Source organism: Colletotrichum lupini, chromosome 6, assembly GCF_023278565.1.
Source record: "Colletotrichum lupini chromosome 6, complete sequence".
Classification (NCBI taxonomy): Eukaryota; Fungi; Ascomycota; class Sordariomycetes; order Glomerellales; family Glomerellaceae; genus Colletotrichum; species Colletotrichum lupini.
The window spans coordinates 3,657,788-3,682,190 of record NC_064679.1 but is presented as its reverse complement, the minus strand read 5'-3'; the positions used below and the strand labels follow the sequence as shown (position 1 = coordinate 3,682,190).

Here is a 24,403-nt window from a genome sequence, read left to right as displayed (position 1 = left end):
CACTTTGTGAGGTGCGATTACTATCCCTGTTACGTGACAAGATACGTGTTGGTGCCCTGCAGCGTAAACTTTCCAGGGTTGCCTCCCAGAATGCGAATACAGGCTGGGCTGAGGCGCTCGACCTCGGGTAGCGATACTAGTTGTGAAGCCATTGTGTTGTTGTTCTTGGTACGATTCAGACGGGCAATATGTCTAGTCCCGGTTGTAGTTGAGTAAATTGGCCGTCTTAGTCACAAACCAGCGTTGCGATTACATGGGGAAAGCACGCTGAACACAAGACCCCGCATGTTCCTTCAGGTATGCGACAGAGAGTTAGCCGCGACGTGACGCTGGGCATTCAATCTGGCGAATAGAGGATAAGTTGGTGCTCCATGTACGTGAAGACGCAATGGAGGGGCAGTGAAGATACCGAGGTTGAACCAAATGCGCCGACAGGCACTTTGATGATGGCTCTTGTAAGCGGCTTACCTCAGCAATGTCTTCATATAGAATTTCACCAGTGACAGTGACCTCACTGTTGCCGCGTTGCGACGGGAGGGTCCTTCTCTGGACCCACCGAAAAGTGCCCCGAGGTCCTGTGGGAATTCAGGGGCATAGGGGGACTTTCGGCAGGCGGATAAGCAAAAGTTGTTATCGATAAGAAGCCGCCCGATCAGGTGCCGATAAGACCTGGATTTACTGCCTGTTGGCCGCTGGCGCCACGGAATCTACCCGTCTGTGCACCCAGTGCCAGCTCCAACATTTGCAACTTCCAGGGATTGTTTGTAAGGCCTTTTGGGAACTGTGCCCTCCCGACGATCCTGAATCACTTTGCTCTTTGCGCATGAAATCTGTCGCAGTCTGGAGCCTTTGGTTCTGTTTTCCTTCTGCACCACCAAATTTGGCCTCGTCCACAGCTGCGACTGGGACTGGAAGCGACAGCCCGCGCGGACCTTCTCGATCTTCGGCTTGCGCCATCCACCAAAGCTCGCCCACCCGCCCACTCTCTGGGGAGCTTCACCACGGCGCGAAATCGCTCCTTCCGACAATCCAAACATCCTCTACTTTGCTCAGCATCACTGGCTCGGCTTTTCTAGCCGGTAAATCCTACTCTCACTTTACGTTTCCGTCTCTTGTCTTACCAATTGACCCATTGTATTGCGACGAACTCGCGGCTAACGGTGGATTTCCAGCAGTATTGTTGCGCTGGCCCGACTCCGGCCGTTACCAATCCACGACGCCTTCCTTGCCCATCGTCGGAATCACGAACTTATTCTTTCGGTTTTGGATCACATTTTGCCTCGGCTTTTTTGCGCAATAGGAAAATCCCAAGTATTTTGCTTTCCAGGTGCTTCAAGGCAAGAGCAAATAGGCGAAAGAGCAGGACGACCGACCGATTAATTAAACAACACCATCCACAACATCCAAAATGTCTGCTCGACCAACGACGCCGATGTCCCCAAAGACCGCCAAGGTCAAATCGCCCCTCCCTGGCACACCAGTCTTTGGCTGCGGTCAGTAGACCCCATTTGTGACTTGCTGCGGCGGCAGGAATGGGCCAGAGTCAGGCTGACAGGATACAAACAGAACACATCCAGCGGCTGTTCACCCAGTCCACAGAGGGTATTACCCAATGTGTCCACCACTACAAGATGATCCTCAAGAACATCTTTGAGCAGACGCCTGTTGTGCCGCAAACATTCAAGAACTCTGACGGCCAGGTCATGACGTCTCTCACATCCAACTACCTCTGTCTACAATGTTCCGCCATTGTCAATGAGGATGATCGTCTCAAGCACGGCACAAAGAAGCAGCATCGCTTCTGTACGTGGCCCGTCACCGAAAGCAAATGTGAATTTCCTAACAAAGTTTAGATGTCGACTCAAGGAGTGGTGCCCTCTACTGCCAGATCTGTGATGACCTAGTTTGGGACCCCACTCTCGAGGAGCTTCGAGTTCGTAAGATGGGAACAGGAACTTTTTCCAGTAAGTTGTCTTTACTCATGAGAGGCGTCCCCCTCGTACCTCAAACTACAACCTGCGTTGTTGTATCGCCCAGCTTTGGCTCCTAGCTGCCTGATCAACATGCTAATTGATCTTCTAGACCGCAAGAGAAAGCACGATGAGATGTTCTCAGATGGCGTAAAGGACAGTTCTGCAAGCAACCCAGGCTTTATATCCAACAACACCACCACTGCCTCTTGCAAAGCCAATGGTCTGCGCGGAATCTACAATGCCGGAGCAACATGCTACCAGAATGTGGTGCTGCAGAGCTTCCTCCACAATCCCCTCCTGCGCAACTTTTATCTCAGCGACGGCCATCAGAGCACCGATTGCCAGCTGACAAACTGCCTCAGCTGTGCCATGGACGACATGTTCCAGGACTTCTATGCTGTTGAGAATACTAATGGATTCACGGCGGCTAGTATTCTGTCTGGATTCTGGATCTCGGAGAAGAAGGCGTTTGAGAACCTCGTCACCACCAAGGAGCAGGATGCCCATGAGTTCTTTCAATTCCTCGCCGAGGAGCTGCATGAGCGCAATGGAGATGGCAAGCGTCCTGAGACTGGAAGCGAGCATACATGTAATTGCATCATCCACCAGACATTCTACGGCAAGCTCCAGACTGGCACTACTTGCCAGAACTGCGGAGGCGTCACCAACGCGGTTCAATCCTTCCTGGACCTCAGTCTCGGACTGGAGAACCTCTCTCACAGGAGAAAGAAGGGAGGCCAGAAGGTGCCCAGCCTGACTCTGCAGGAGTGCTTGGATGAGGAATACGTCAAGTCAGACAAGTGCGAGTATCGGTGCCACAACTGCAGCTCGATGCAGCAGGCCAAGAGAGCCACCAGCATTAAGCGGCTGCCAAATGTGCTCGCGATACAGCTCAAGGTATGTCTAGCCGCATGATTACGGTGCCCTTGTCGCCAGCTAACAATCATTACTAGCGATTTGAGTACAAGCAGGGCCGCCATGACCGCGCATCAAAGATCGAGACGGTGGTTAACTTCCCCCTTCAGCTCAACATGCTGCCATATACTACCAGAGGTAGAGGCGCGGACTCCAAGGATGCCTTTGACCTCGGAAGATCTTGCACGTACGACCTCCTTAGTGTGGTGGTCCACGTGGGCGAGATCGACACGGGTCAGTTGACACATGACGAACCAATTTGAACGCTGTTACTGACCGAGTACCTAGGCCATTATGTATCCTACTGCCGAGTAGGCGACCAGTGGTTCAAGTTCAACGATCACAAGGTTGAAATGGCGTCAAAGTCAGACGTCATGAGTGCTCAACCCTATCTGCTCTTCTACATTATTCGTTCACTCTCGTAACCTCATACCTCGAGAGAGAACGAAACGTATCACGCCTAGCAGTGTAAAACAGTAATGCCACCAGGTCAAACGAGGTCAAGACGGTGGCCCGCCGAAAGTATGGGGAAAAGGGGCGCTTTGGAATGGCGAAGGCGGGGGGCGACGGAGGATCAAGCATCTTGTCGGCGTTGGAAATAAACGTGGGTAATGCATCATCTTGGGCCCTTTGGCAAAGGCGAACAACAAAATCCGCATTTTGGATGGCAATCCTAAGGAGCCATCATTGTATAGAACAGCGATCAAGCGTATGTACTTTCTATTGAAATCTCGCAAACCAGAAATATGTGCCAAATCGGGCCCCGTCAGGGCAAGAGGGCAGGCCTATCATCATGAGCTCGCCACCCCATGTGAGGAGGGTCGCGTTGCCTCGGTCTACTTTCTAAGGATCTGTTCCCCTTTTTTTCAACTCGAAGCCGCCTCCCGCCACGTCCAGTCTTTGCACTCAAAGTTTGCGTAACACCGAAACTCGTTGCTGAGCCCTCGCTCGTGGCTCGGCTCGTATGTGACGGTTCTGACACCGAGGGGCTTGTATACCCTGTTCACCAACTCGGCCATGCGCTCGCCAGTGCTGACGATGACGCGGCCCTTTTCGGCGACATCCGGCTTCATCATCCACCGGACCGACATGGCGGCTGGAGATCAAAGGACTTTATCAGCATGGAGGCGTTCTTTCTTCTACTTGAATCCCGGAAGGAGGGGGTTCCGTCTGCACGACTGGGCTGGGGGGGTTTAAGCTTACTCTTGGTCTGGCAGTCCTCACTGAGGAATGGCGGGTCGATGACGAAGCGGTCTACGACACCCTTGAGCTCACCCGGGAGCTTGAAGGGCTGCGCAAAGTCGTAAAAGACGAACTCAGGGAAGACGTTGAAGCGGTTGTCGTGTTCCAGCAAAAAGACCTTTGGCCGGGCCTCGCTCTCGTCTCGCGCAGTCTGCAGAGCAGTCAATATATCGTCCAAAGACATGGCGAATCGCCCCTTATAGCGGTGCTCTTACCAGGATATTATGCAGAGCAACAAACACACTGGGCGCAGACACAATCGCAATCGTGGTATCCGCATCAGCGCCCTCGAGGAGTTGCCTCGCCAAGAAACCCGCCGTCTCGTCAGAATACTAAGGGAACAAAAACAAAATCTTGAGTTAGAATTTTGTGCTTCCTCTTTTCCAGAAATCCTTGAAGAAGGCGCATCGCTTTTCTGCGTGCTGGTAAAGGTTTCTCCTTACCCAAAATTGCGACTTATTCCAGTCCTCCATGAACGCCGCCATGGATATCGGCGCCTTCTTGGCCGCATTCGCCTCCGCTAGTTCCTGGAGCCTCTCAAACTCTTTCAGACGGGCATCCTCCTCGGCCTTGAATTCGGCCAGCGCCGCCAACGCGTGCGAGGAGAGAGCACTGTCGGTGCAAAGAAGAAGTGTTAGTCAATACTGTGCCACTTGTCCGGTGGAGACGGGGATAGTTCGAATTTTTCGGTTCTTTGGAGCTGGCTTACAGAGGCTCGTCCTCGCTGTCTGAGATGCTCATCTTGACTGTGTTTTGACGAAAAGTTTTAGTGAGTTTGGTGAGCAAAGGGAAAAGAGAAAGTCTGCATGTGAGCCAGCCGCGAACGAACAAAGTTTTATGATAACGACTGCAGTGACCAAGAGGGTTAAAATGTAAGAGGAAAACTGAGTCGCAACGTGAGGTGAAAGGACTGCTAAGTCTGTGTCAAGGACCCAGTTTGAACTGTCAGAAACTACACTGTATCAACGAATCAGCTTTGACATTGCAGACATACCAACTGATGCCAACACCACGGAGCAAAAACCACATTGTAGAAAGTTCGCACATTTGAGAGATGCTGTTCAAACTGTACATGGATTCCTCGACTTTTGCAACTCTGTCTAGCTGACTACTTATATACACTCTAAACGACTTGCTTGCCCAGAATCAAATCCCTCCAACAAATGAAACCCAGGCTTACTCGTCAAGAACGTGCAGGTACTTGCGCTCCTCCTTCTTCTCCTTCTCTGTTGCAGGGGGCAGGTCGTAGAAGTTGGCACTGCGGAAACCTTGCTATAAGGAAGTCAATACACGTTACTCTGATAGAGAAAATCACGGGCGTCCTTACCAGGTAATGGTATGTGAACTTGCTAATGTCACCGGGCTCGATGCCGAGGTCCTTGAATGTCTTGGCGGTCTCGTCAATCTCCTGGTCAATGAATTCACGCTCAACTTCGTCGGCAGACATGGTGTGCCACCAGAGGTACTTGTTCAGGAGACCGGCGATAGGCTTGAGGACAGCCTTGGGGAGGTTGATGTGGCGGCGCTTCTTGAAAATCTCACGGTCGGCAAACTCGGCAATCTCGGCCATCGAGTATTCCTTGGGGCCGTAAAGCTCGTAGGTCTGACCTGCTGTGCTGTCGTCGTAGAGCATGACCTCGAGAGCCTGGCCAACGTCGATGGACTGCAATTGTTAGGTCTTACGCAAGGTAGGCATCATTACGGAGAGCTTACGTGGACGGGCCTGAATCTCTCTTGCATGTTGTTGGCAGTGAAGAGGTTCATGACGTTAGCGAGCTTCAGAAGGAGGTTGTCTTCGAAACCGAAGACGGGCGCCGGCCGCACAATGGTGGTCTCGGGGTAGATGCTGCGAGCGACTTGCTCGCCACGGGCCTTGGTGCGGAAGAACTCGGATGTTGACTCGAGGTTGGCGTTGTAACTGGAGACGTGGATAAAGCGATCGACATCGTACTTGGCAACAGCCTCAGCTATCCGCTCAGTTCCCTCGACATGGACATCCTCGAGGGAGTAGTTCCTAGGCGTTTTCTTAGCCATCGATCTTCAAATGCCCCTCGCTTCATAGACCTACTTGGTGGGGTAGTCACGGCCGACCAGGTTGTAGACAACATCGGAATGTCTAACGCTCTCTTCGATCGATTGGGTGTTGTAGAGGTCGTACTCCTATAGCCATCTCATTAGTCTTCCTAGACTTCAGTCCGCCGCATCGGAAGGGAGACCGTACAAGGAAGACGACTCGGCCAAGGTCACCAGAGACCTTCAAGTGGCGCTTGGCCATCTCCTCACGGAAAGGGACGATAACGGTGCATCCTTGGCGAGCTATTGGAATCGATCAGTATTGCAGTAAAAGTTCGTCGTATGTGTATCGTCGTACCGAGCCTGTTCACGATGTATCGTCCAACCTGTCCCGTTGCGCCGAAAACCGTCGCAGTGTGTCCTGTAATTCAACCTTAGACAAACGTCCCGTGATTAATTCGTTCGATCGGTTCATACCACCAAGAGAGTGTCTGTATTCAGAATCGAGTCAGCAACGTCCTATAGAAACGCAATTGATTGGCATGCCTACCTTCCGCCCTGGGTTCGCAGGATGGGTTTGCCTGTACGGGTGATGGCAATATCGGAGATGGGCCTGCTTCTCAAGGCATTGTGCGCGACCTTCTGGGTCGACCGCACAGCGGTTTGAAAGGAGGCCATTTTCGGATATCGAGGCTGCAACAAATAAGTGCGGTGGCCCCTCAATTGACTCGCAACTGAACGCTTCTTGACCGGCCGAAAGCTCCAAAGTCGCGAGCTTCATACAGAATCCCGGACGGAAGGTGAGCGGGTCACGTGGAAGCAGGTGCACGGCCCATTGCATGGTCATAGGATCGGAAAAACAACTATTGGTTATCCTATCCGGGAGTGGGTCCTGTCCAGAAGCATCCGAATCGGTGCTGCGCTACGTACCTCTGTACCTTAGCTGACTGACCAGGCTGCTGGCTAGCCGCGTTATGTGCATCGCCCCTCCGGAGCTGCTACTAGCAGTTGCTGTTGCTTGCATTCATCAACACCATTCACACAACTACCAGACGAACTCCCCGGCATTTTCCACGACGAAAGTCCGCCCCTGAGCCTCAATCCCTCTGCCCCTGAAGCTGCAATCTGAGGAAAGAACTGCCATCTGGTCTTTCTTCAACGATTCTGTCGTCATCCTGAACCCCTCCGAAGCTCACACACCCACCGACCGAGACCTCCCACCAAGATGAGCGCCGACGCAATTCCCGACTTCCTGGCGGAGCAGCGCGACGAGGCCCCTGAGGAACTTCAGCACCTCGTTCTGGAGTTCGAAAACTACTGGGAGAGGAAACTCTGGCACCAGCTCACCGATGCCCTCGGCCAGTTCTTCAGTCACCCGGGCAGCAAGCCCCAGCGACTCTCCTTCTACAAGGTCTTCATTCTCAAGTTTGCGGATAAGATCAACCAGCTTAAGCTTGTCGACTTGGCATTGAAGGCTGCCACCGAATGCTCTGGTAAGGCTTAGCCACACAGGAGTTAGGAGAGGGCATGAAACTGACGGGGTCGTTATAGATGATGAGGAGCGCCTCACATTCCTCCAAGGAGTCGCGAAGAAGGTAGACAACGAGAACTCACAGGATGCTTTGGTATACGCTTCCGTCGCTGTTGCCAGAGTAAAGCTGGATCTGGAGGATATGGATGGCGCCCGCAAGGACCTCGACACAGCCGAGAGAATACTGGACAGCTTCGACTCCGTCGAGACGATTGTCCACGCAGCGTTCTATGATGCGAATGCCAACTACTACCAGGTAAGCACTTCGCCCACCTTCCCCAAGCAAGTACAGGACATTTGCTGATGTAGTTTCCAAATTCAGCGCAAGATGGAATTCGCAGCCTACTACCGCAACGCCCTTCTCTACCTCGCCTGCATCGACATCAACTCCCTCACACCCCAGGAGCGACACAGGAGAGCGCTGCACCTCAGCATCGCCGCATTAGTCTCCGACACCATCTACAACTTTGGTGAGCTGCTGTTGCACCCCGTCCTCGACGCCCTCAAAGGCACGCAGGACGAGTGGTTCCGCGACCTCCTCTTCGCCTTCAACCGCGGCGACCTACAGGGCTTCGAGGCTCTCTCGGCCCGCATGCGGGCCAAGCCTTTGCTCGCCGAGAACGCCGGCCACCTCCGCCAGAAGATCTATCTCGCGTCCCTCACCGAGGCCGTCTTCCGCCGGCCGCCCCACGACCGTGCCATGTCCTTCGCCGATATCGCTCAGGAGACTAAGGTTCGTCCCAACGAGATCGAGCACCTCATCATGAAGGCCCTCAGCCTGGGTCTGCTGCGCGGCAACATTGACCAGGTCGACGAGGTGGCGCACATTACTTGGGTCCAGCCCAAGGTGCTTGATATGAAGCAGATTGGCAACATGCGCCAGCGGCTCCTCGACTGGGACTCGCAAGTCAACCAGCTTGGTAACTGGATCGAGACCGCCGGCGGCGACGTGTGGGCAGCTTAGTGGACAGCAGAGGATACCAGGGTTATGGGCGGAAAGGAAAAACTATGCCTGTAATAAAGGTCTACGGTGGCGGACGGGGAGACCAGTGTACACCACTAGACTTAGAAGAGGAATGGAATTCGGCCTCCAAAAAAGGGCCGTAATGATTTTGATGACAATGCCATTGCCCCTTTTCCCGATGCGATAATTCTAAAAGCTCAAACCGTTTTTGGTAATTGTCGTTCCTTAAGCTCCGCCAGGAATTATGCTGTCATACAGACTACGTGACCAACACTATTAGTATCTTATTTGTCTTTATTTGTTTTTTATTTCTACCTTTGCTGGCTGCTCGGGCGATTCTCGATATCGGTTACACGGTATTAATACACAGTATCAGTGGATACTCACACTGTCTCGTTAGACTATCTATTAGTATCTTATATCATGCACTCTTTGACTTGGCTGTAGGTTGTCCCAGCACAATGACGGATCCCATGAGCCATGCAGGCCACCACACGCCCCAGATAATGACAGGTGTATACATGCCCCAGACATCCCAACCAAAAGCCGCTTCCTTGAGGACCTCGCCGATACTGATACCAAAGTACGACGAGACAGAGTACAGCGCCGCCGTCGGTGAGGCGAATTGGAGAAAAGCTGCGCAGGCCCAGCGAACGGCCGCGTGGTTTGGCCACGGCCGCATGAAGGACAGCGGGCTGGCCATGACACCAACGAGGAAGGCGAGAGAGAAGTTGAGGGTCGCCAGAGCTGAGAGAAACATGCCGAGCAGGAGGAGGGAGAAGGACTTGATCAGCTGGTATTGCTGGACCGTAGGGTTGTACGTGGATTTCAGGAGCGAGGAGATGAAGAAGGGCAGGGCACAGTTGGCGAGGGCGAATGCTGTGTATGCGCTAGCGAGCATCTGTGGGATTGTAAAGTGAGCATTTGAATCTTGGTTGAGCCGGAATGGGAAGGAGAGCTTACGTTTGCAGGCATATGATTGAAGATATACAATGGCACGACACCGAGAAATTGACAGACGGCAACGAGACCCAGAGGAAGAAACAGATCGCGTTCAACGGCGGGAACAGAAGGTGACGACGTGTTCGTTTCCTTTGCGGTTTCGAGTACCTCCATAGACGCAGTGCCCTCCTTCTCGGATTTTACCACCGAGTTGGGCGCAGCTGACGGCTGATCCTGGTGGCCACTCTTCACCCAGAGGGAGATCGCAGTTATGGTGAAGCTGGCGGCTAGGATCATGGCACTTGGCAGGTACGTGCCAATGCTCACAAACCTCTCCTTCTGCATGAGTAGGTAGAAGAAGAAGCTCTGGTGGAGGTGCTCAAGCAGGTTGTTCAAGCTCCGGAAAGTTCCTTCGACAAGGCGGCCCATTCCCATTTCATCATGCCACCCTTCACCGAATGGTTGCAAAGTTACGGCATCCACGTGGTAAGGGATGAAGCTGCTATGCGGACCAGAGGCGTGGCCGAGCCCCTGGTTCAACATGCCACGAAGCATCGTGAGGAGTCGGTCCCGGTACTTGTCGGAGTGCGACCACATCTCCTGAATGGCAGTGCCCATGCCCATCTGTCCACCTGCGATATTAACGACGGAGTTGATGAGATCCAGGTTGGGGAGCTGGCCGTTAATGCCGTCGTAGATGATATGGATGGACTCGAAACGGTCTTCCTGCGGATAGTCGATGGCGATGGCGCCCTGCAAAGCGCCAGACTTGAGTGGAAGCGAGTTCACCCTGGAAGAGTCGTGCGAGTCGTGGTATGCGTCGACCCATGCCTGAGTGCCCGTTCTACTGTCAGGAGGAATGACGAGGATGATATCCTTGGACCATAGTGACCACCGCTTGAAGTACCTCGCCAGTGTCAGCGCCAGTGGCAGACCGTTCTGGTTGAACTTGTCGTCGACCGTTTTCCAGGCTGCGATGAGCACAATAGCCTCCGTGGCATCGCCGCGAGGAGCTTGAAGAATGGCGTAGATATTCTCTCCGGTGTATACGTCGCCGGCGGATTCGTATGTGTAGTTTTGGCGGCCGACCTTCAAACCAACGCTCTTGAGGATGCCCTCGAGCTTATCATTGATTCTATCATGTTTCAGTGGTTAGCCCAAATCGTAAAGCAGCCGTAAGGATGCAATTGCGGTGCACCATACTCGTAATTTGACTTGTCCCTGACCGAGTTGACCTCATGCTTATACGCCCTCAGCACATGCTGATCACTTCCACCGAAATACGTGTGCACTTGACCCGGAAGCAGCGCATTCTCGGAAATGTAGGTTCGTCGTGAATAGTCGTTTAAAGGCAAGAGAAATAGCCATGCGATCCCACCAAGAATGCATGCGAGCGAGATGTAGGGCGGGAGCTTGAGGATGCGCGGATCGCGACGCAACGACAGTGCCGAAGCTGGACAGATGCGATGTCAAGTCAGCTATAACCGGGGTAAGAGTAGAGGGGGATCAAGGGGTTCTCTTGTTTGTTCTCACAAATTAGTCGCGACATAACGGAGGCTGTTTTTCTGCAGCTCCCGAGAGCTGCACAATCGCACAATTAGTTCGTCTGTGCTGTGCGGTGACTTTGCGAAAGGACAACCGTCATCTTTAAAGATGGGTTGTAAGGGCGTCCCGGGGATGGAGGCGGAGCTGTGTTGGAGGTACAAGTGACAGGAGTCCCCATATATTCATTTATCCGGGCGCGTCCCCTCGCGTTCCATCCCCGAGTTTAGCTCAAGCTTCGGGCGACTCTGCCCGCCAAGTGCTACCTGGACTTTTTAGTGGATTCGGTACCACGGAGGCACTAATCCCCGTCTTTTGTGAGCGGTGAAGCAACTTTTCTGCGGCTCACCACCAGAATTCTGCCCCGCCATCGCCATCTCGAGTCTCAATTTTGGGATTCTGCCACCCTCTCCAATCGATTCCCGACGCAACTGCGACACCTTACGGACCATAAGCGCTTTCTCTCGTCGTACTCGGCGAACCAGAAAAATGGGCGTCACCAACAAGAAAACTTTGACCAAGACACGAAGGAAGACAAGGTAAGGGATTTTACCAGAGCATACCGAAGAAAAACTATAGGTCGTTTTTCGGTTCCTAACAAAGCATACTATAGGGATGTCGACCAGATCAAGGCCGATCTGCGCTCGCCGCGCCATCTCCAACGTTTCACGGGATTAAAAGCAAAGGAGGATCTTCCAGGACTGGGTCAGCATTATTGCATCGAATGCGCCAAGTGGTTCGAGACCGAAGTCAGCCTCGTAGGCCACCGCAAGGGAAAGCCTCACAAGCGCAGGTTCGTCGTCTCCTACTACACTTCCATGCCTCCGCTTGGCCTATATGTGCTCTCGTCTGTTGCGGCCCCGCTAACCTAGTCATTTCCAGGGTCAAGCAGTTGAAAGAGGAACCGTATACCCAGAAAGAGGCAGAGGCCGTCGTCGGCATTCGAACAGACGACAAAGGTCCCAACAAGGGAGGACCTGAGAAGGCCCTCGACCAGGAGATCGAGATGGAGACCTGAGATGCGCTTGCCTCCTGCCCACAAGTCTACCGTGGCTCAAGAGTAGACGCTAGATGATACCCTTTCACGACATAATGTACTGGAATTGCCATCCCCCCTTTCTCTTTACTGCACCCTGAAGGGCCGTGCTCGGGAAGTTGAGATCCAGCTTGCGATGGCTCGGGGCTCAAGGCAAGCAAGCGGCGGCGATGATGCCACCAGTGAGGTTCTACAGCGGGCATCTGTTGTAGCACTTTCACCGGATGCCACGGCCGCGTGGTCTGACGATCCCGGTACCCCGGCCTCTCGTTGTCTCGGAGCCTCCGCGGCCTCCCGCGCGACTACGCGTTGTGCTTTCACGTGTAGAAGGTGCTGGCACACGGGAACTTTTAGTAGCTGTGCTGGGGGTCTTGTATTTCGGGGTTGGCTTGGAGGAGGCGGGCGGGTTTTCAACGAACGAAACGTCAGTGGTCCTGTAAGTGATTAGCAGGATGCTTGCGAAGCCTCCAACGGAGGAATCTAGGGTATGGATCAGTACATAAAAGTCGTCTCGCCATCAAAATCAGTGCTAGGCTTTTCAAACGCGCGAGGAATGCCTGTGAATGTGCATGTTAGAAATACCGCCAAGGTTATACCAGAGATTGTGTTGGGGCTCGTACCTGATCCTGCGGCTGCGTTCATCTCTTCCTGCAGCTTCGCCCTCTTGAAGGACTCGGGAACAGGGCCCTAGAGAGGATAAACGAGGTTAGATCAGCATTGGCTAGTGCGTCAAAAGATAGCTGATGGAACAATCGCACCTCTTGGAAATCGACGCAAAAGGCATTCATGTTCAGGCCGTACATGAGACTTGCAAAAGATTCGCTGAAGCGCGCCAGACTCTCGTGCATCAGCTGGAAGTGCATCATATTGGCCTCAAGGTCGGCCATGGCATCCGAGAGCTCAGCAAAGGCGGGCTCAAAGGTGTTGAGGGGAAACGACTCGCCGCCGCCGTGAACACTATCTCTGGCGGACTCGCGAAAGGAGGCTCGCGAAGAAGGGCGCAGAGGCGTGGTCGGGCGCATGGGGGTTGTCGGACGGGAGTTGCGCGTGCGCGAGCCGGATCGCTTCTCGTGAGCGTTGTAATCTGCCATGATGGGCAGTGGAAGTGGAATTGAGATGTACTGTGTGCAATACTTTGCGTTGGGAACTCGGCGAGAGAGACGTCGTTAGATTCTTTGGTGTCGATGGCAGCTGTCGGTGTAACGCGGGGTGTCGAAGTACCTTAGTTGTGGGGTAAGCTGTTGCTGGTTGATGGAAGTTCAAGTGAAAGTCAATATCAACAAACCCGACGGCTTTGGTGGCCCGACGTCAGGTACAAGGCACCTCAAGGCTGGAGTCCCGGACTGCGTATCGTTTTTTTTATTTTCCTGGCGGGGTTCAATCTTCCCAGGGCAAGGCCCCACACTCAGCGCAAACCAAAACTGCATTTCAGCACGTGTACGGAGTACGGAGTAGGGGCTTCAAGAAATCGCCCGTCATCTCTAAAAGACCCCGGCAGACAGCTGGTCATCAGGCGGGATGACGCAAATTTGGGTTTCCTCAGGCCCATCCCAGGTACTCCTTATTGAAGCTTGGGCAGGCTTTTGTCCTGGAGTCAAGCTACCTACGTTCCACGTTCACCCAAGGTATCGAGCGCGTCTCGCGTGACTCGGCCCCGAAGTTCCATTAAGGTAAGGTACCGCCCACGGGGCACCTCACCTCGCGTTCGCTCAACCAGGGAGGGGACACGCACAGGTAAGGTAGAGTAGGTAGGAGGTACCTGGCGTCCCTGCCTCATCGCGTCCGACGGGAGGTCGCGTGGCCATTTCTAATGATTTTGGTGGACCTGTTGTAATGAGGAAGGTACGGATACAGATACCAATACTCGCACTCGCACTTCCCCTGCGACCCTGAGGCATCTTACGGATTCGAATACGGCGTATTTTATTGTGCTCGTTTACGGTTTACGATTTACGGTTCACCACACTTCAGCGTCCATGTTCACCATTTTGCAAACCCGAACAACCAGAATCGATCACCACGTTCCATTTCACCATTTCACTGCACTGCAAAAGGTTGCACGCATCAAGCCCCCCGCTCTCAACGACATCCCACCTCAACCTACCCATACCTTACCCCTCCTGGTCGGTGTCGGTCTCCTTGCTGGGTCCGCAAAGCTGTTCTTCTCCCACCACACCACAGCACCACAATAGCTCGCCAACTCCAAGGTACATTGGGCAAATCCACAGCTGACACCCAAGCACTACAACAAAAGAGACCAACTAAGGCACCTAAGGTCCAACGGTACTCTTGGAATCTGTGCCAGTCCGGATCGCTCGGAAATTGAGCTACATCTGCGTACACCAGTGACCAAGCTACCAACTCCGTGAAGTTTGAACAGCCTCCTAAGGGGTACCAAGTACAGCGCTCGACCCTCGCAACATTGCGCTTACCTACCTTATTGTCGCTGAGGTGTCGTCGTCCTCCTCCTCCTTGTCCGCCGCGTCTAAGCCTCCCTCAATCCCCGTCGCCCCCGACTTTCCTCTTTGCTCAAAGCTCCGTCCGCAACGCTGCCCCTCCGTCGCACATTCACTGCCCACGTAATAGACCCGGTCTCACTGCGTTATCCATCAACCTCTCTGTACCCGTACCTGGCTTCGACAGTCCTCTCGACTTTGCTCTTCTCGTCTTTCTGCATTGTTACTCCTTGGCCGCCAACCGCATAGACGCCAGTCCCTGAACTCTCCATCAGCCGCGTAACCAAAGTAGGTACCTACCCTAGTCTTTCCCCAATCCTCACAACCCCTCCATACCTTAACACTCTCCGGCGCATGTCAGCCACCCAGTCTGTCCCTCCCTCCCGTCACTTCAACCTCCGGCGCAAGCCATATTCCGGCCATCCGCGCATCACTCGGCTTGATTCTTTTTACCTTGCCAAATTTCCTCTCCAACCCGCCGCCATTTGCCAATGCACTACACTGTGGGATGACCCTGCTGACCCCGTCTCAGCACCACCAATATAGTCCCAAGCATTGACTGACGTCGTCGACTGATGCCGGTCTGTTTGAAACCACAAACCTCGGCTTTGCCTCGAATTTTCACGTTTTCGCAAAGTTCCCTCCAGTACGCTTCGGGGACTCGCCTTGCACAATTGCCATTGACTTCGCGGTTTGGACGGCAGCTCCTAGTCAGACCCTGTGTTCGGAAATACAACTGCCCCTCCAAGCCCTCAAATTACAGACGATTCCAATCACTCGGATCACCACAGTCACCGGGCCTCCCCAACCTCAAGAAACCCCGTGTTCTCCTCGAGTCACGGGTTGACATCGTCCTCTGCTCCGTCGCCGTTGCTCTTGCGTGCGCATACGGCCTGTTTTATCAGCAAATCACCGGTTCCAAACCTGACCCTCAACCAGACAACGAAATCGCAGAACCTCATCCATTAGAAGTCATGGCGACGGACATTCCCGCTGGGAGACCGGGTAACCTCACGCCGGAGCAGGAGGAAAAGTTGCGCCAACTGTGGCATCTCATTCTGTCCTTGGGCGAGGAGACCAGCACCGCCGCTGCAGACAGCGCATCTGCTAGCATAGCCCCGAGCGAAACGTCGGCTGCCGGAAAAGGCGACAAGCCCAAGAAGAAGCGCACTTCATTGTTTGGCCGCAAGGATAAGAAAGAGGGCGCCGCGACATCGACAGCCATTCCAGCTGGTATCAAGGAGGATGGCGAGGACAAATACGGTCAAACGCAACAGTTCAAGGAGGCTTTGGCCAACCAGAGTCCCGAAGCTTTGCGCGCTACGATATGGTCGATGGTCAAGCATGACCATCCCGATGCCCTTGCCCTGCGATTCCTGAGGGCGCGAAAGTGGGACGTTGAGAAGGCTTTCGTTATGATGATCTCCACGATGCACTGGAGATTGACGGAGATGAAGGTTGACGACGAAATCATGAAGAGTGGTGAGGCTGGTGCGCTCGAAGCTGCGCAAAATTCCGATCCCAAGATTAAGCAGTTGGGAGAGGACTTTATGGCCCAGGCTCGTTCAGGCAAGACTTTCATCCATGGCCTTGATAAGGGAGGACGCCCGATCTGCCAGGTCAGAGTGCGCATGCATAGACAGGGGGAGCAATGCGAGGAGAGTCTTGAGAAGTATACTGTCTTCTTGATTGAGACAGCTCGTATGGTTCTGGCTCCTCCCGTCGATACTGCTGTAAGTTTATCCGTGTTTTGGCGGCCTGACTTGTGCTAATCGGACAAAGACAATCGTTTTCGATATGACCGGCTTTTCACTGGCAAACATGGTTAGTCACCCCCATACAGCGCGACTTGATGGGATATTTTCTGACCCTTGCTCTAGGATTACACCCCTGTGAAGTTCATGATCAAATGCTTCGAGGCAAACTACCCCGAATCTCTCGGTGCTGTTCTAGTGCACAAGGCCCCGTGGGTCTTCCAAGGTTTGTTTCCCCCATGACTGGTCTTAAGTAACACAACTAAAGGATGACCAGGTATCTGGAAGATTATTAAGGGTTGGCTGGACCCGGTCGTAGCTGCCAAGGTCCACTTCACCAACAATGTCAAGGAAATGTCAGAGTTCATTGAGCCAAGCCACATTCTCAAAGAGCTCGACGGCCAGGAAGACTGGGACTACAAGTACGTGGAGCCAGTCGCTGGAGAGAATGACAAGATGAAGGATACGGCAACAAGAGACGCGCTGCTTTCTGGAAGGGAAGAACTGGTCCACGAGTACGAGGAGACAACCCTCCAGTGGATCAAAGAGGCCGGGACAGACAAAGAGGCAGCCATCAAGGCACAGCGGGAGGAACTTGCCCGCAAACTCAGGGATGACTACTGGAAGCTCGACCCTTACCTCCGAGCAAAGTGCGTCCTGGATCGGACTGGCGTTATCCAGGATGGTGGCAAGATCGACATGTACTCCAAGGGGGCAACTGCTCCCGCCACTCCCGCTCCCGCTGCAGCAGCTCCTACGCCGGCTTCCGCACCCGCTCCCGCGCCAACTAACGGAGCTCCCGCGGTCGAGACATCGGCCGATGATGTAGACTAGAGACCGGCACAGCCGGCATTAGATTCACGAAGGACGTACACGCAGGTTATGAGAATTGGTCGGGGGGATAAAAGAGGTTGAAAGAGCCAGGGACGTTGAATTACGGGGAATTGATATCCCTGCTATTGAGTTGAGGGCGGGGGTGTTGATCATACCAAAACTGGCTTCTCTACATCTTGGACTTGATATCCTCAAAGAGGGCCTTGAGCTTGTCCATATCGGTCGCCTGCTGGGGCCAACCAACGCCGAGACCCTCAGTCTCATTTGGCTTGGGAATCTCCAACTGGTGTCAGTACGAGAATTGCAGGCGGTGGTGAGAAGTGTTACCATGTGGAAGTGAACCTATGATAATTAGCTATGATGAATGGCAAGGTGGATGAATAAAGGGGGAACACTCACGTGGTCGACCATTTGGTGAGCGATGCGGCCGTTGTTCTGGAGGATGTTGTAATCGGTGGCACCGGTCGCGGCGACGAGCTTCTTCACAACAGGCTGTAATAACGCAAGGGGTCAGAATGAACACACAAGGGGGCGCGAGAGAGGCTGGTGGGAGGCCTACGAGGAGTTCGCTGAGCTGATCGTCGGGGATGTCAGCCAACTTGGCGCCGTGGTGCTTGGGGATGACAAGCTGCGGAGACAATGTAAGTGGATATTTCACAGGATGGTTATTACATGGGTGAGTTCTTACAGCATGGCCGCGGCTGAGGGGGTTGATGTCGAGGAACGCGAGTGTCTTTTCGCTCTCAAAGAGCTTAAAGCAGGGAATTTCGCCTGAAGGGGGGCGAAATGTCAGTTGATTCTGCGGTAGCGGGGGTTCGGAGATGTCTTGGGGTTGGAATCAGATGAGGAGCGGAAATGGGGACGAACCCTTGATGATCTTGCAGAAGATGCACGAAGCCAGGCTGGACGTCATGATGAGGGGATGTTGAGTCTTGCTTTCGTATTCGAGAATTGAAATGGTCTAGACAAAGTTGAGAAATCACCGTATCAATTGCGAGAGGGAAAGGTGAGTGAGGATGATGAAGTTGAGCAAATGAAAGGACGGGATTGAAGAGATGCGGAGGGCATATGCAGTGAGGTGGGCGGGGATACGGAAGCTGAGGAAGCTTGTGTGGGGTGGGGATTGCTAGGACCGGGAGATAGTGTGAAAGGTACTTGGAGAGCAAATTACCTCCAAAAAGTCGGAGTGGGACCTCCTATCGAACTCACCTCTTGCCTTTTACCAGATGTGACCGTTGGATGGCCCAACAGACTCCATTCCACCAATCTTTGGCAAACCCTCATCTGGAGTCCCCAGGTTCGAATTTTTGTTTTTTGAGTTCTGAATGTCTTGCTCGACAGGATCCAGTTGTCGCTTTTTCTCTGCGACGGATGTTGCGGCTTGCAGTGCCTTTTTTGTCATGCTACAATTGAATTGCGCATCAGCCTGTTAAGCCGCGCGCGAGGTCTTGAGGGTTAGAAGACAGCGCCCGACCAACACAGCGAGCGTAGCGCACGGCGTGAAGTTGCTGAAGGAGCTGCTGGGCTACTGCCGGGCTGCTGCACGGGTGACCTACCTGGCGCATCTGGAGACCTGATCCCTGGCACCATCGTCGTCATACCCCTCCTTCTGCTGCGCAAACGCCAGGTCTTTTTTTTCCTACCCAAGCCGACGTAACCCCACCTTGGAGTGACTGAACAGCCCTGGCCGAGTCTTTTGCTCGGCACCTGGAAGCAAGGCAGCCAGCCAACATAAGGCGGGCAGTCAGACCAGAACGCCGTTGCTCTTCCTGGAGTGACATTCTTGTTGCAGTAACCTTCTTGTGATACCCAGCCCGGCCCGCGTCCTCATTGATTCCCGCCTTACAAGCTTCGTCAGGCTACCTTACGAACTATACCTTGAGCACATCGATCGCACCTGTTGCGCCAGCCCGTGTATCTCTATTACAACAGCACCTACGAAGGAAGCCCCGTTTTACGAGAAGAGGGCAGGTCATTCTATCGAAGCAACCATCTGCAAACGCACCCATCACCTGAAGCAAACACCATGACCCGATACAAAAGCACCCCTCTCTACGGCGGCGCTCTAGTCAGCGACTTGCCCGACAAGTTCGCCGACGTCAGGTTGGTCCCCTCCCTATCTCACGTCCCTCGTCTTCCTCTTGTCACTTTCTTTCAAGCTCCCAGTCACACGCCATACCCTATATATATATATATATATATATATATATATAGGAAGTAGACTAACAACCCCTTCCCAAAAACCACAGCAAACTCCGCGAGGTACCCGACAACCAAGAAGTCTGGATCGACTCGGACGGTTTCACGAGCATCATCTTCGACATCACGGAGCGCGTCGGCCCCGCGGGCTCGAGTCCCGAGATCGACGGCCGCGCCCTGACGACGCACCTCGAGGATCTCGTCGGCGAGGACGTCGACACCGTCAAGGTCTGGAACACGACCGAGACCTCCTTCTCGCGCCTCAGCTCCGACATTCCCGCCTACACCCTCATCGCGACGCAGACCCCGCACGCGAGCAAGTCGTCCCGTTCGTCGTCGTCGTCGGCACCCGATTTCACGGCCATCATTCTTACCCTCGTACGCCTTGAGAAGGAGTCGACGGATATCTTGGTCACGATTAACGTGCCGCATATCAAGGGCGAGTACGACGAGGCCGATGTCGATTTGGAGCTCGGCAAGCAGGGAAAGCTGATTGGCGACGCTGTTGAGTATGCTGCGCGTATTTGGGAGACGTTCAAGGTGAAGGACTGGTCTTTGTTCCAGGAGGTTTGAGAGGCAGAAAGAGAGAAGGAGTGAAAAGGGATTCGATGAGATAAAACGGAAGACGGAATATGGATATTCCCAAAGTGGAAGACGGATCGAAGATGTGAATGGCGAGGAGGTGCACACCGCGTGAAAAAGCAGTTGACAGATTTGGGTAGTTTCCTTCCACCGTCGGGTTACGTGAACACGGCGGGAATGACAGGCGGCGAAACTTGACGATGAAACGAAATGAAAGCCACGCCATCTCTTGGGTTCTTTAGGTGTCACTAGTTGAGTTGTTCTATGCTGAGAATTATGATGTCAAGAAAACGACATCAGATTTGTGAATGTATATATTTATGAACTCTCCCTATGTCATGATCTTTTGGGTCACTGCCTCTGTGGATGTAAACAAATGTTGGATAACGAGAGGGTTATTTTTTGATGACCTGTTGCTGAGCTACGTGTACACATATTACGACAGCTGGATCGACGAGCTACAACTATCGTACTGGTCCCTGGTATATCGACGGAGCTACACGAGCACAAGAAGTCGAACAGTGATCACCATTTCGTGCAAGATTACCTCCACCATACTAGATGATAGTTGTCACCTTCGTTTCGAATGATTCAGTCCGCCTTACGTCGACAAAGACGTTCGAAACCCAGCATTTAAGTTGTATCTTGGACAGCAAGGGGGAAAATAACGGCGTCGTCTTATAGACCTTGGCAACGATTATCTTGCCCATGATGGAGCCGGTGCGTGATACCAGAAATGCGAAGAGTTCTTAGAGAACTACCGAAAATCGCCAGATGGAAGTTCAACTTGAAAACCTGTAGCCTTACTTGACTGGCAAAATTGACGTAACCTGAACTCTGGAAAAACAACCCCGTTGATTAGAAGTCACCTTGCGGTTGGGACTTCGCCAAAGTCGATTGGGACAAGTTCATCATGATTAATGACACCATTGACGTTGCGCAAATATCGTCGTGGCGCTCTTGTGTATATAGATAGAGCAACACGAGAGGCGATGGTCTAGTTTGAAACCTCCTACATTCGATGATGTGTAGAACACTACATGATCATCCGCTTTACGGTCATCCTCCCCTCTATGGTCGTCTACTTCCCGGCCACATGCACTGCTTAAGAACTTTTCTGGGCCGCTCTTTGAGACTCTCTCCAATCTCCTTGCAAATAGGGCATTTGGCCAGTGGGAGTATGTATACTCTATTGGATCGAAGTCTAGTTCATAGATTCTTCCCTCCTCGGCAGTTATGTGGTCACCAGCGACCGCAAGTTGGTGCTGAACTTGCGGGTGCCAGCTGCGTAGGTCATCTGCTCAATGTGAGGTCATCCCAAGGTAAGTAGCCTTGTCACGCTCCACCTGGGCGGTCTCGTACTTCGTCTACGCTAGCTACTACGCCCAAAGTATGTTCCTTGTACTATACCTAGAGAGTATTTGCCATCGGCGAAAGAAGAACATTGACGGTAGTTGCGGCAGAGATAACGAAAAGGAAGGTGTCGAGCGGGGAATTCGTATATCAAGCCGCTCGAGCAACTGTGTAGCATATCAGATACACATCAGTAAGCTGGCCCTAAACAGTAACCATGTGCTTGCTTCCCTGTCACTCGATGAACTCAGACGGGTTCCCCTTAATTGATGATGACATTGTCAACGCTTATGATGATGGTGTTTTGCGCCACTGGATAAGAATTGGAAAGACCATAAGATTTGGTGATCAATCATGAAGCAATGGGCGATAAACTCTGTCGACTCTGCCTGATTCCAACGCCAATTCCTCATGTCCTCCTACAACGTCAAATCTACCAGCTGAGAGCCAACCTTGTTCACATCCGCCTCCGAATCGGGGGTTGCCCGGGCACTGCCACCTCGCTTTGCCCACCGTTCTGCAATGATCTTCATTACCTCCTTCTGCTGGCTACCAGGGTGCTCCTTCTTCACCACTTTCATCTGCTCCTTGAAGAACTGCTGATACTCAGACGGCTTCCCGGCGGCTCTTGGTGTCGGTTTCGTCTGCTTCAACTGCGCCTTGCAGGAGCCACACCGATGGCGTTCGGGGTTGATGCTCTTAGAGTGGCGCTTGTACTCGAGCCCGCATTCGGTGCATTCCCACATGTACTTGAAATCGATCTCGTACGAGTGCTTCGTCGTCACCTCGATGCCACGATCCCCGAACCGCTGTGAGCACTTCACCGCCCAGATCTTGAATTCTTTGCCGTGCGGGTTACCAGTGATGCCGTTGACCATGAAGTTGGCCAGATGGCAAAACTCGTGTGCGACGACGTTGAGGAGACGATTTTCGTCATCAATCACCTTCTCCGCGAGCTCAATGGAAGCATGATGCTTGTGCGTGACCGATTTCTCTGACCCGTCGGCGTTCTTGGTACGGACGGTTTCGCGCCTCCAGTTCGCTCTTCCCGCTGTGGTGTTGAGTTTGGCCGACCACTGGATCTTGACTCCTCCTGTAGACTCGGCTAGGGACTGCAGTTTGCCCTGGGTGATGGTATCGTCAAGTTCTTGGAGGAATGTCTGGGCGATGTCGTGTTTTCTCTGCTCGAACGCCTTCTTGCTTTCTTTCCGGTTGGCCGTATTTGTCTTCTGTTCTTTCGCTTTTTTGGGACTTTTCGCTGGACTCCTTTGGGCCGGAGGCAATATTAGTTTCTTGGGCGAGTGCTCCTCGTTCCACTCATCCACGAACTCCTGACTCCAGAACATATCCATACCAGGCCCATGGGGTGTCTTTGGAATACCTGGGAGCTTCTTAGGGGATATCAGTGATTTGGTGAATGGCCTTGGCGGTGTCAATGGCGGAGTTTTTGGCGGAGTATCATCTTTTCTAGCCCTGCCTTGCTTCTTTGGTGGCTCGGCTGTGCTGCATTTTCATGTTAGCAAGGCAACAATGCCACTTACGAGGTGGCTCTTACATATCTAGCCGACGAAGAGCATCTGCCATATCGTCAGTGAGGTCAACGATCGCTGATTGTGGCCGTATCGTTTTCCTCCCGGGCACACTTCCGGTGCTTCGTTCCTTCGCTTTGGTGGTCTTTTGAGGTCTGCTAGGCCTGGAGTCTGGGAAGTCGATTTCTGGTGCAGGTTTTGTGACTGGCTGACGCTCCTTCTGTCTCGGCGCGGTTGTCTCCTGACTGTGACCTGATACTGGACCACGAGCTCTCGAAGCCGTAGAGTCGTGCCCAAAGAGTGTCGGAGTCCCATCGTCCTCGAACTCTGATGCAGAATCACCAAAGAATTCAGAAATGTCGGCCTCGGTAATTTCAGTTTGCTCGTTGGTGCTGCCGTCTGATTCATCGTCTGACTTTGATGATAGGTTCCCAGTCGGCGTCTCGTCTCGGCTTCTGACGCGCAGCTCCCTCACTCCTACACGAGGCACCTCCTTGGATTTGACAGGAATATCGAATAGATTCTGTCCCTCGTTTCTCGAAAAAATTCCGAATGGCCTCAATAAGGGGTTGTCTACCCTTGCACCAAGCTTCCGGCGTCGCACAGTCGGCGGCGCAGCCTTGACCGTTGATTTCCCGGCATCCGAATCTTTCGAGCTTGATGCATTCCACTGAAGAGCTTCTTCTTCGAGCTGTCTCGAGGGTGAAGCATCGTCGTCGCTATCAATGCTATTGGTCGTTGTTTGAGCAGGTGCTTTGGTAGGTCGGCGGAATTGTTTACTCCTTTGCAGGACGGCATCTAGGTCGGGGAATTCGTCCTCACTAGACGAGGCAAAGTCGACATATCCAGTCATGGTGTCGGTGTGATTGCCGATTGTAGCTGTAAGTCAGATCCTCTCTCCAATTCCGGTACTTTGAGCTTGGGTGTGGCTTGACATTGCACGAAAGTGTTGCAGAGCCGTCTTGTAAGGTAGATCGGTGCATGTCTCTTCGTTGCGAGGGGCAACCGCCTGCTGGAAGTGGAATGGTCATTCTGGAAGATTGCCCAACCAGGCTGGTGGAAGGCCACACACACGTGACTTACGAGCGAAGGCATACAGACACGTGATAGCACTGCATAATGAGTACTGTTTAAATACCTATTGGGTATAAGGTATGGCAAAGCATGAATCGGGATTCGAATAAGCTTTGGCTGGGAATTAAGAATCACTGACACTGAAGCTGTGCCTCGAATTTCACGTCTTCTGAAGGTCTCCAAGCGCAACGCCTCCCGTCAGAGCATCAACTGTCAGGACTCTAAAGTCTGGAGAAGCAAGCAGCTTTCAGATCACGGTTCGGACCAAGAATGGCGGCCGTTCGAGAGGCTAGTCTTGGGAGTGGCAGGCCCCAGGTACCCCTGCAAAGCTGAAGCTCTAATGCATTCAAGAATCCGACTGCACAGCCCTGCACGGAACAACAGAAGACGTTACAGAGATGTCCATCAGGGACCATTACCAAGAAAGGAGAGAGACCTTGAGTACACCGACCTTTGCTAGCCAT

General features: G+C 53.1%; 12 protein-coding genes across 12 annotated transcripts; 6 read left to right on the top strand and 6 right to left on the bottom strand.

The window, feature by feature from the left end:
* Positions 1–823: 823 nt before the first annotated feature.
* CLUP02_12603 (uncharacterized protein) lies at positions 824–1,300 on the top strand (the record flags this gene model as incomplete). The annotated part of the gene is made up of 2 exons (XM_049291567.1): positions 824–1,079; positions 1,173–1,300. The coding sequence occupies 2 exons, from the start codon at positions 824–826 to the stop codon at positions 1,298–1,300; spliced, it is 384 nt and encodes a 127-aa protein (XP_049148712.1).
* Positions 1,301–1,408: 108 nt separating this feature from the next.
* CLUP02_12602 (ubiquitin carboxyl-terminal hydrolase) lies at positions 1,409–3,685 on the top strand (the record flags this gene model as incomplete). Its single annotated transcript, XM_049291566.1, has 8 exons — positions 1,409–1,493; positions 1,567–1,803; positions 1,854–1,933; positions 1,989–2,870; positions 2,927–3,122; positions 3,177–3,309; positions 3,366–3,492; positions 3,584–3,685. 8 exons carry the CDS (start codon positions 1,409–1,411, stop codon positions 3,683–3,685), a joined length of 1,842 nt encoding a protein of 613 aa, XP_049148711.1.
* A 69-nt stretch (positions 3,686–3,754) lies between these two features.
* On the bottom strand, positions 3,755–6,821 carry CLUP02_12601 (NADH-ubiquinone oxidoreductase 40 kDa subunit; the record flags this gene model as incomplete). The annotated part of the gene is made up of 13 exons (XM_049291565.1): positions 3,755–3,984; positions 4,092–4,281; positions 4,346–4,462; positions 4,574–4,742; positions 4,840–4,876; positions 5,027–5,049; positions 5,311–5,402; positions 5,458–5,775; positions 5,844–6,144; positions 6,199–6,290; positions 6,352–6,446; positions 6,621–6,634; positions 6,694–6,821. The coding sequence occupies 13 exons, from the start codon at positions 6,819–6,821 to the stop codon at positions 3,755–3,757; spliced, it is 1,806 nt and encodes a 601-aa protein (XP_049148710.1).
* Positions 6,822–7,368: 547 nt separating this feature from the next.
* CLUP02_12600 (PCI domain-containing protein) lies at positions 7,369–8,638 on the top strand (the record flags this gene model as incomplete). Its single annotated transcript, XM_049291564.1, has 3 exons — positions 7,369–7,636; positions 7,695–7,930; positions 7,997–8,638. The coding sequence occupies 3 exons, from the start codon at positions 7,369–7,371 to the stop codon at positions 8,636–8,638; spliced, it is 1,146 nt and encodes a 381-aa protein (XP_049148709.1).
* Positions 8,639–9,059: 421 nt separating this feature from the next.
* On the bottom strand, positions 9,060–11,129 carry CLUP02_12599 (uncharacterized protein; the record flags this gene model as incomplete). The annotated part of the gene is made up of 4 exons (XM_049291563.1): positions 9,060–9,539; positions 9,602–10,715; positions 10,784–11,033; positions 11,114–11,129. The coding sequence occupies 4 exons, from the start codon at positions 11,127–11,129 to the stop codon at positions 9,060–9,062; spliced, it is 1,860 nt and encodes a 619-aa protein (XP_049148708.1).
* A 104-nt stretch (positions 11,130–11,233) lies between these two features.
* Positions 11,234–12,140, top strand: CLUP02_12598 (zinc finger protein; the record flags this gene model as incomplete). The annotated part of the gene is made up of 4 exons (XM_049291562.1): positions 11,234–11,240; positions 11,445–11,661; positions 11,736–11,915; positions 12,005–12,140. 4 exons carry the CDS (start codon positions 11,234–11,236, stop codon positions 12,138–12,140), a joined length of 540 nt encoding a protein of 179 aa, XP_049148707.1.
* A 235-nt stretch (positions 12,141–12,375) lies between these two features.
* On the bottom strand, positions 12,376–13,249 carry CLUP02_12597 (DASH complex subunit Dam1; the record flags this gene model as incomplete). The annotated part of the gene is made up of 4 exons (XM_049291561.1): positions 12,376–12,592; positions 12,658–12,715; positions 12,779–12,845; positions 12,917–13,249. 4 exons carry the CDS (start codon positions 13,247–13,249, stop codon positions 12,376–12,378), a joined length of 675 nt encoding a protein of 224 aa, XP_049148706.1.
* A 1,940-nt stretch (positions 13,250–15,189) lies between these two features.
* CLUP02_12596 (CRAL/TRIO domain-containing protein) lies at positions 15,190–17,202 on the top strand (the record flags this gene model as incomplete). Its single annotated transcript, XM_049291560.1, has 4 exons — positions 15,190–16,347; positions 16,397–16,438; positions 16,495–16,594; positions 16,646–17,202. The coding sequence occupies 4 exons, from the start codon at positions 15,190–15,192 to the stop codon at positions 17,200–17,202; spliced, it is 1,857 nt and encodes a 618-aa protein (XP_049148705.1).
* Positions 17,203–17,371: 169 nt separating this feature from the next.
* CLUP02_12595 (HIT domain-containing protein) lies at positions 17,372–18,115 on the bottom strand (the record flags this gene model as incomplete). Its single annotated transcript, XM_049291559.1, has 5 exons — positions 17,372–17,485; positions 17,602–17,694; positions 17,762–17,830; positions 17,891–17,973; positions 18,070–18,115. 5 exons carry the CDS (start codon positions 18,113–18,115, stop codon positions 17,372–17,374), a joined length of 405 nt encoding a protein of 134 aa, XP_049148704.1.
* A 1,113-nt stretch (positions 18,116–19,228) lies between these two features.
* On the top strand, positions 19,229–20,573 carry CLUP02_12594 (ran-interacting Mog1 protein; the record flags this gene model as incomplete). Its single annotated transcript, XM_049291558.1, has 5 exons — positions 19,229–19,305; positions 19,452–19,968; positions 20,027–20,083; positions 20,226–20,287; positions 20,405–20,573. 5 exons carry the CDS (start codon positions 19,229–19,231, stop codon positions 20,571–20,573), a joined length of 882 nt encoding a protein of 293 aa, XP_049148703.1.
* A 268-nt stretch (positions 20,574–20,841) lies between these two features.
* Positions 20,842–21,615, bottom strand: CLUP02_12593 (uncharacterized protein; the record flags this gene model as incomplete). The annotated part of the gene is made up of 4 exons (XM_049291557.1): positions 20,842–21,019; positions 21,097–21,280; positions 21,394–21,503; positions 21,575–21,615. 4 exons carry the CDS (start codon positions 21,613–21,615, stop codon positions 20,842–20,844), a joined length of 513 nt encoding a protein of 170 aa, XP_049148702.1.
* A 140-nt stretch (positions 21,616–21,755) lies between these two features.
* On the bottom strand, positions 21,756–24,403 carry CLUP02_12592 (uncharacterized protein; the record flags this gene model as incomplete). The annotated part of the gene is made up of 3 exons (XM_049291556.1): positions 21,756–22,839; positions 22,892–23,744; positions 24,391–24,403. The coding sequence occupies 3 exons, from the start codon at positions 24,401–24,403 to the stop codon at positions 21,756–21,758; spliced, it is 1,950 nt and encodes a 649-aa protein (XP_049148701.1).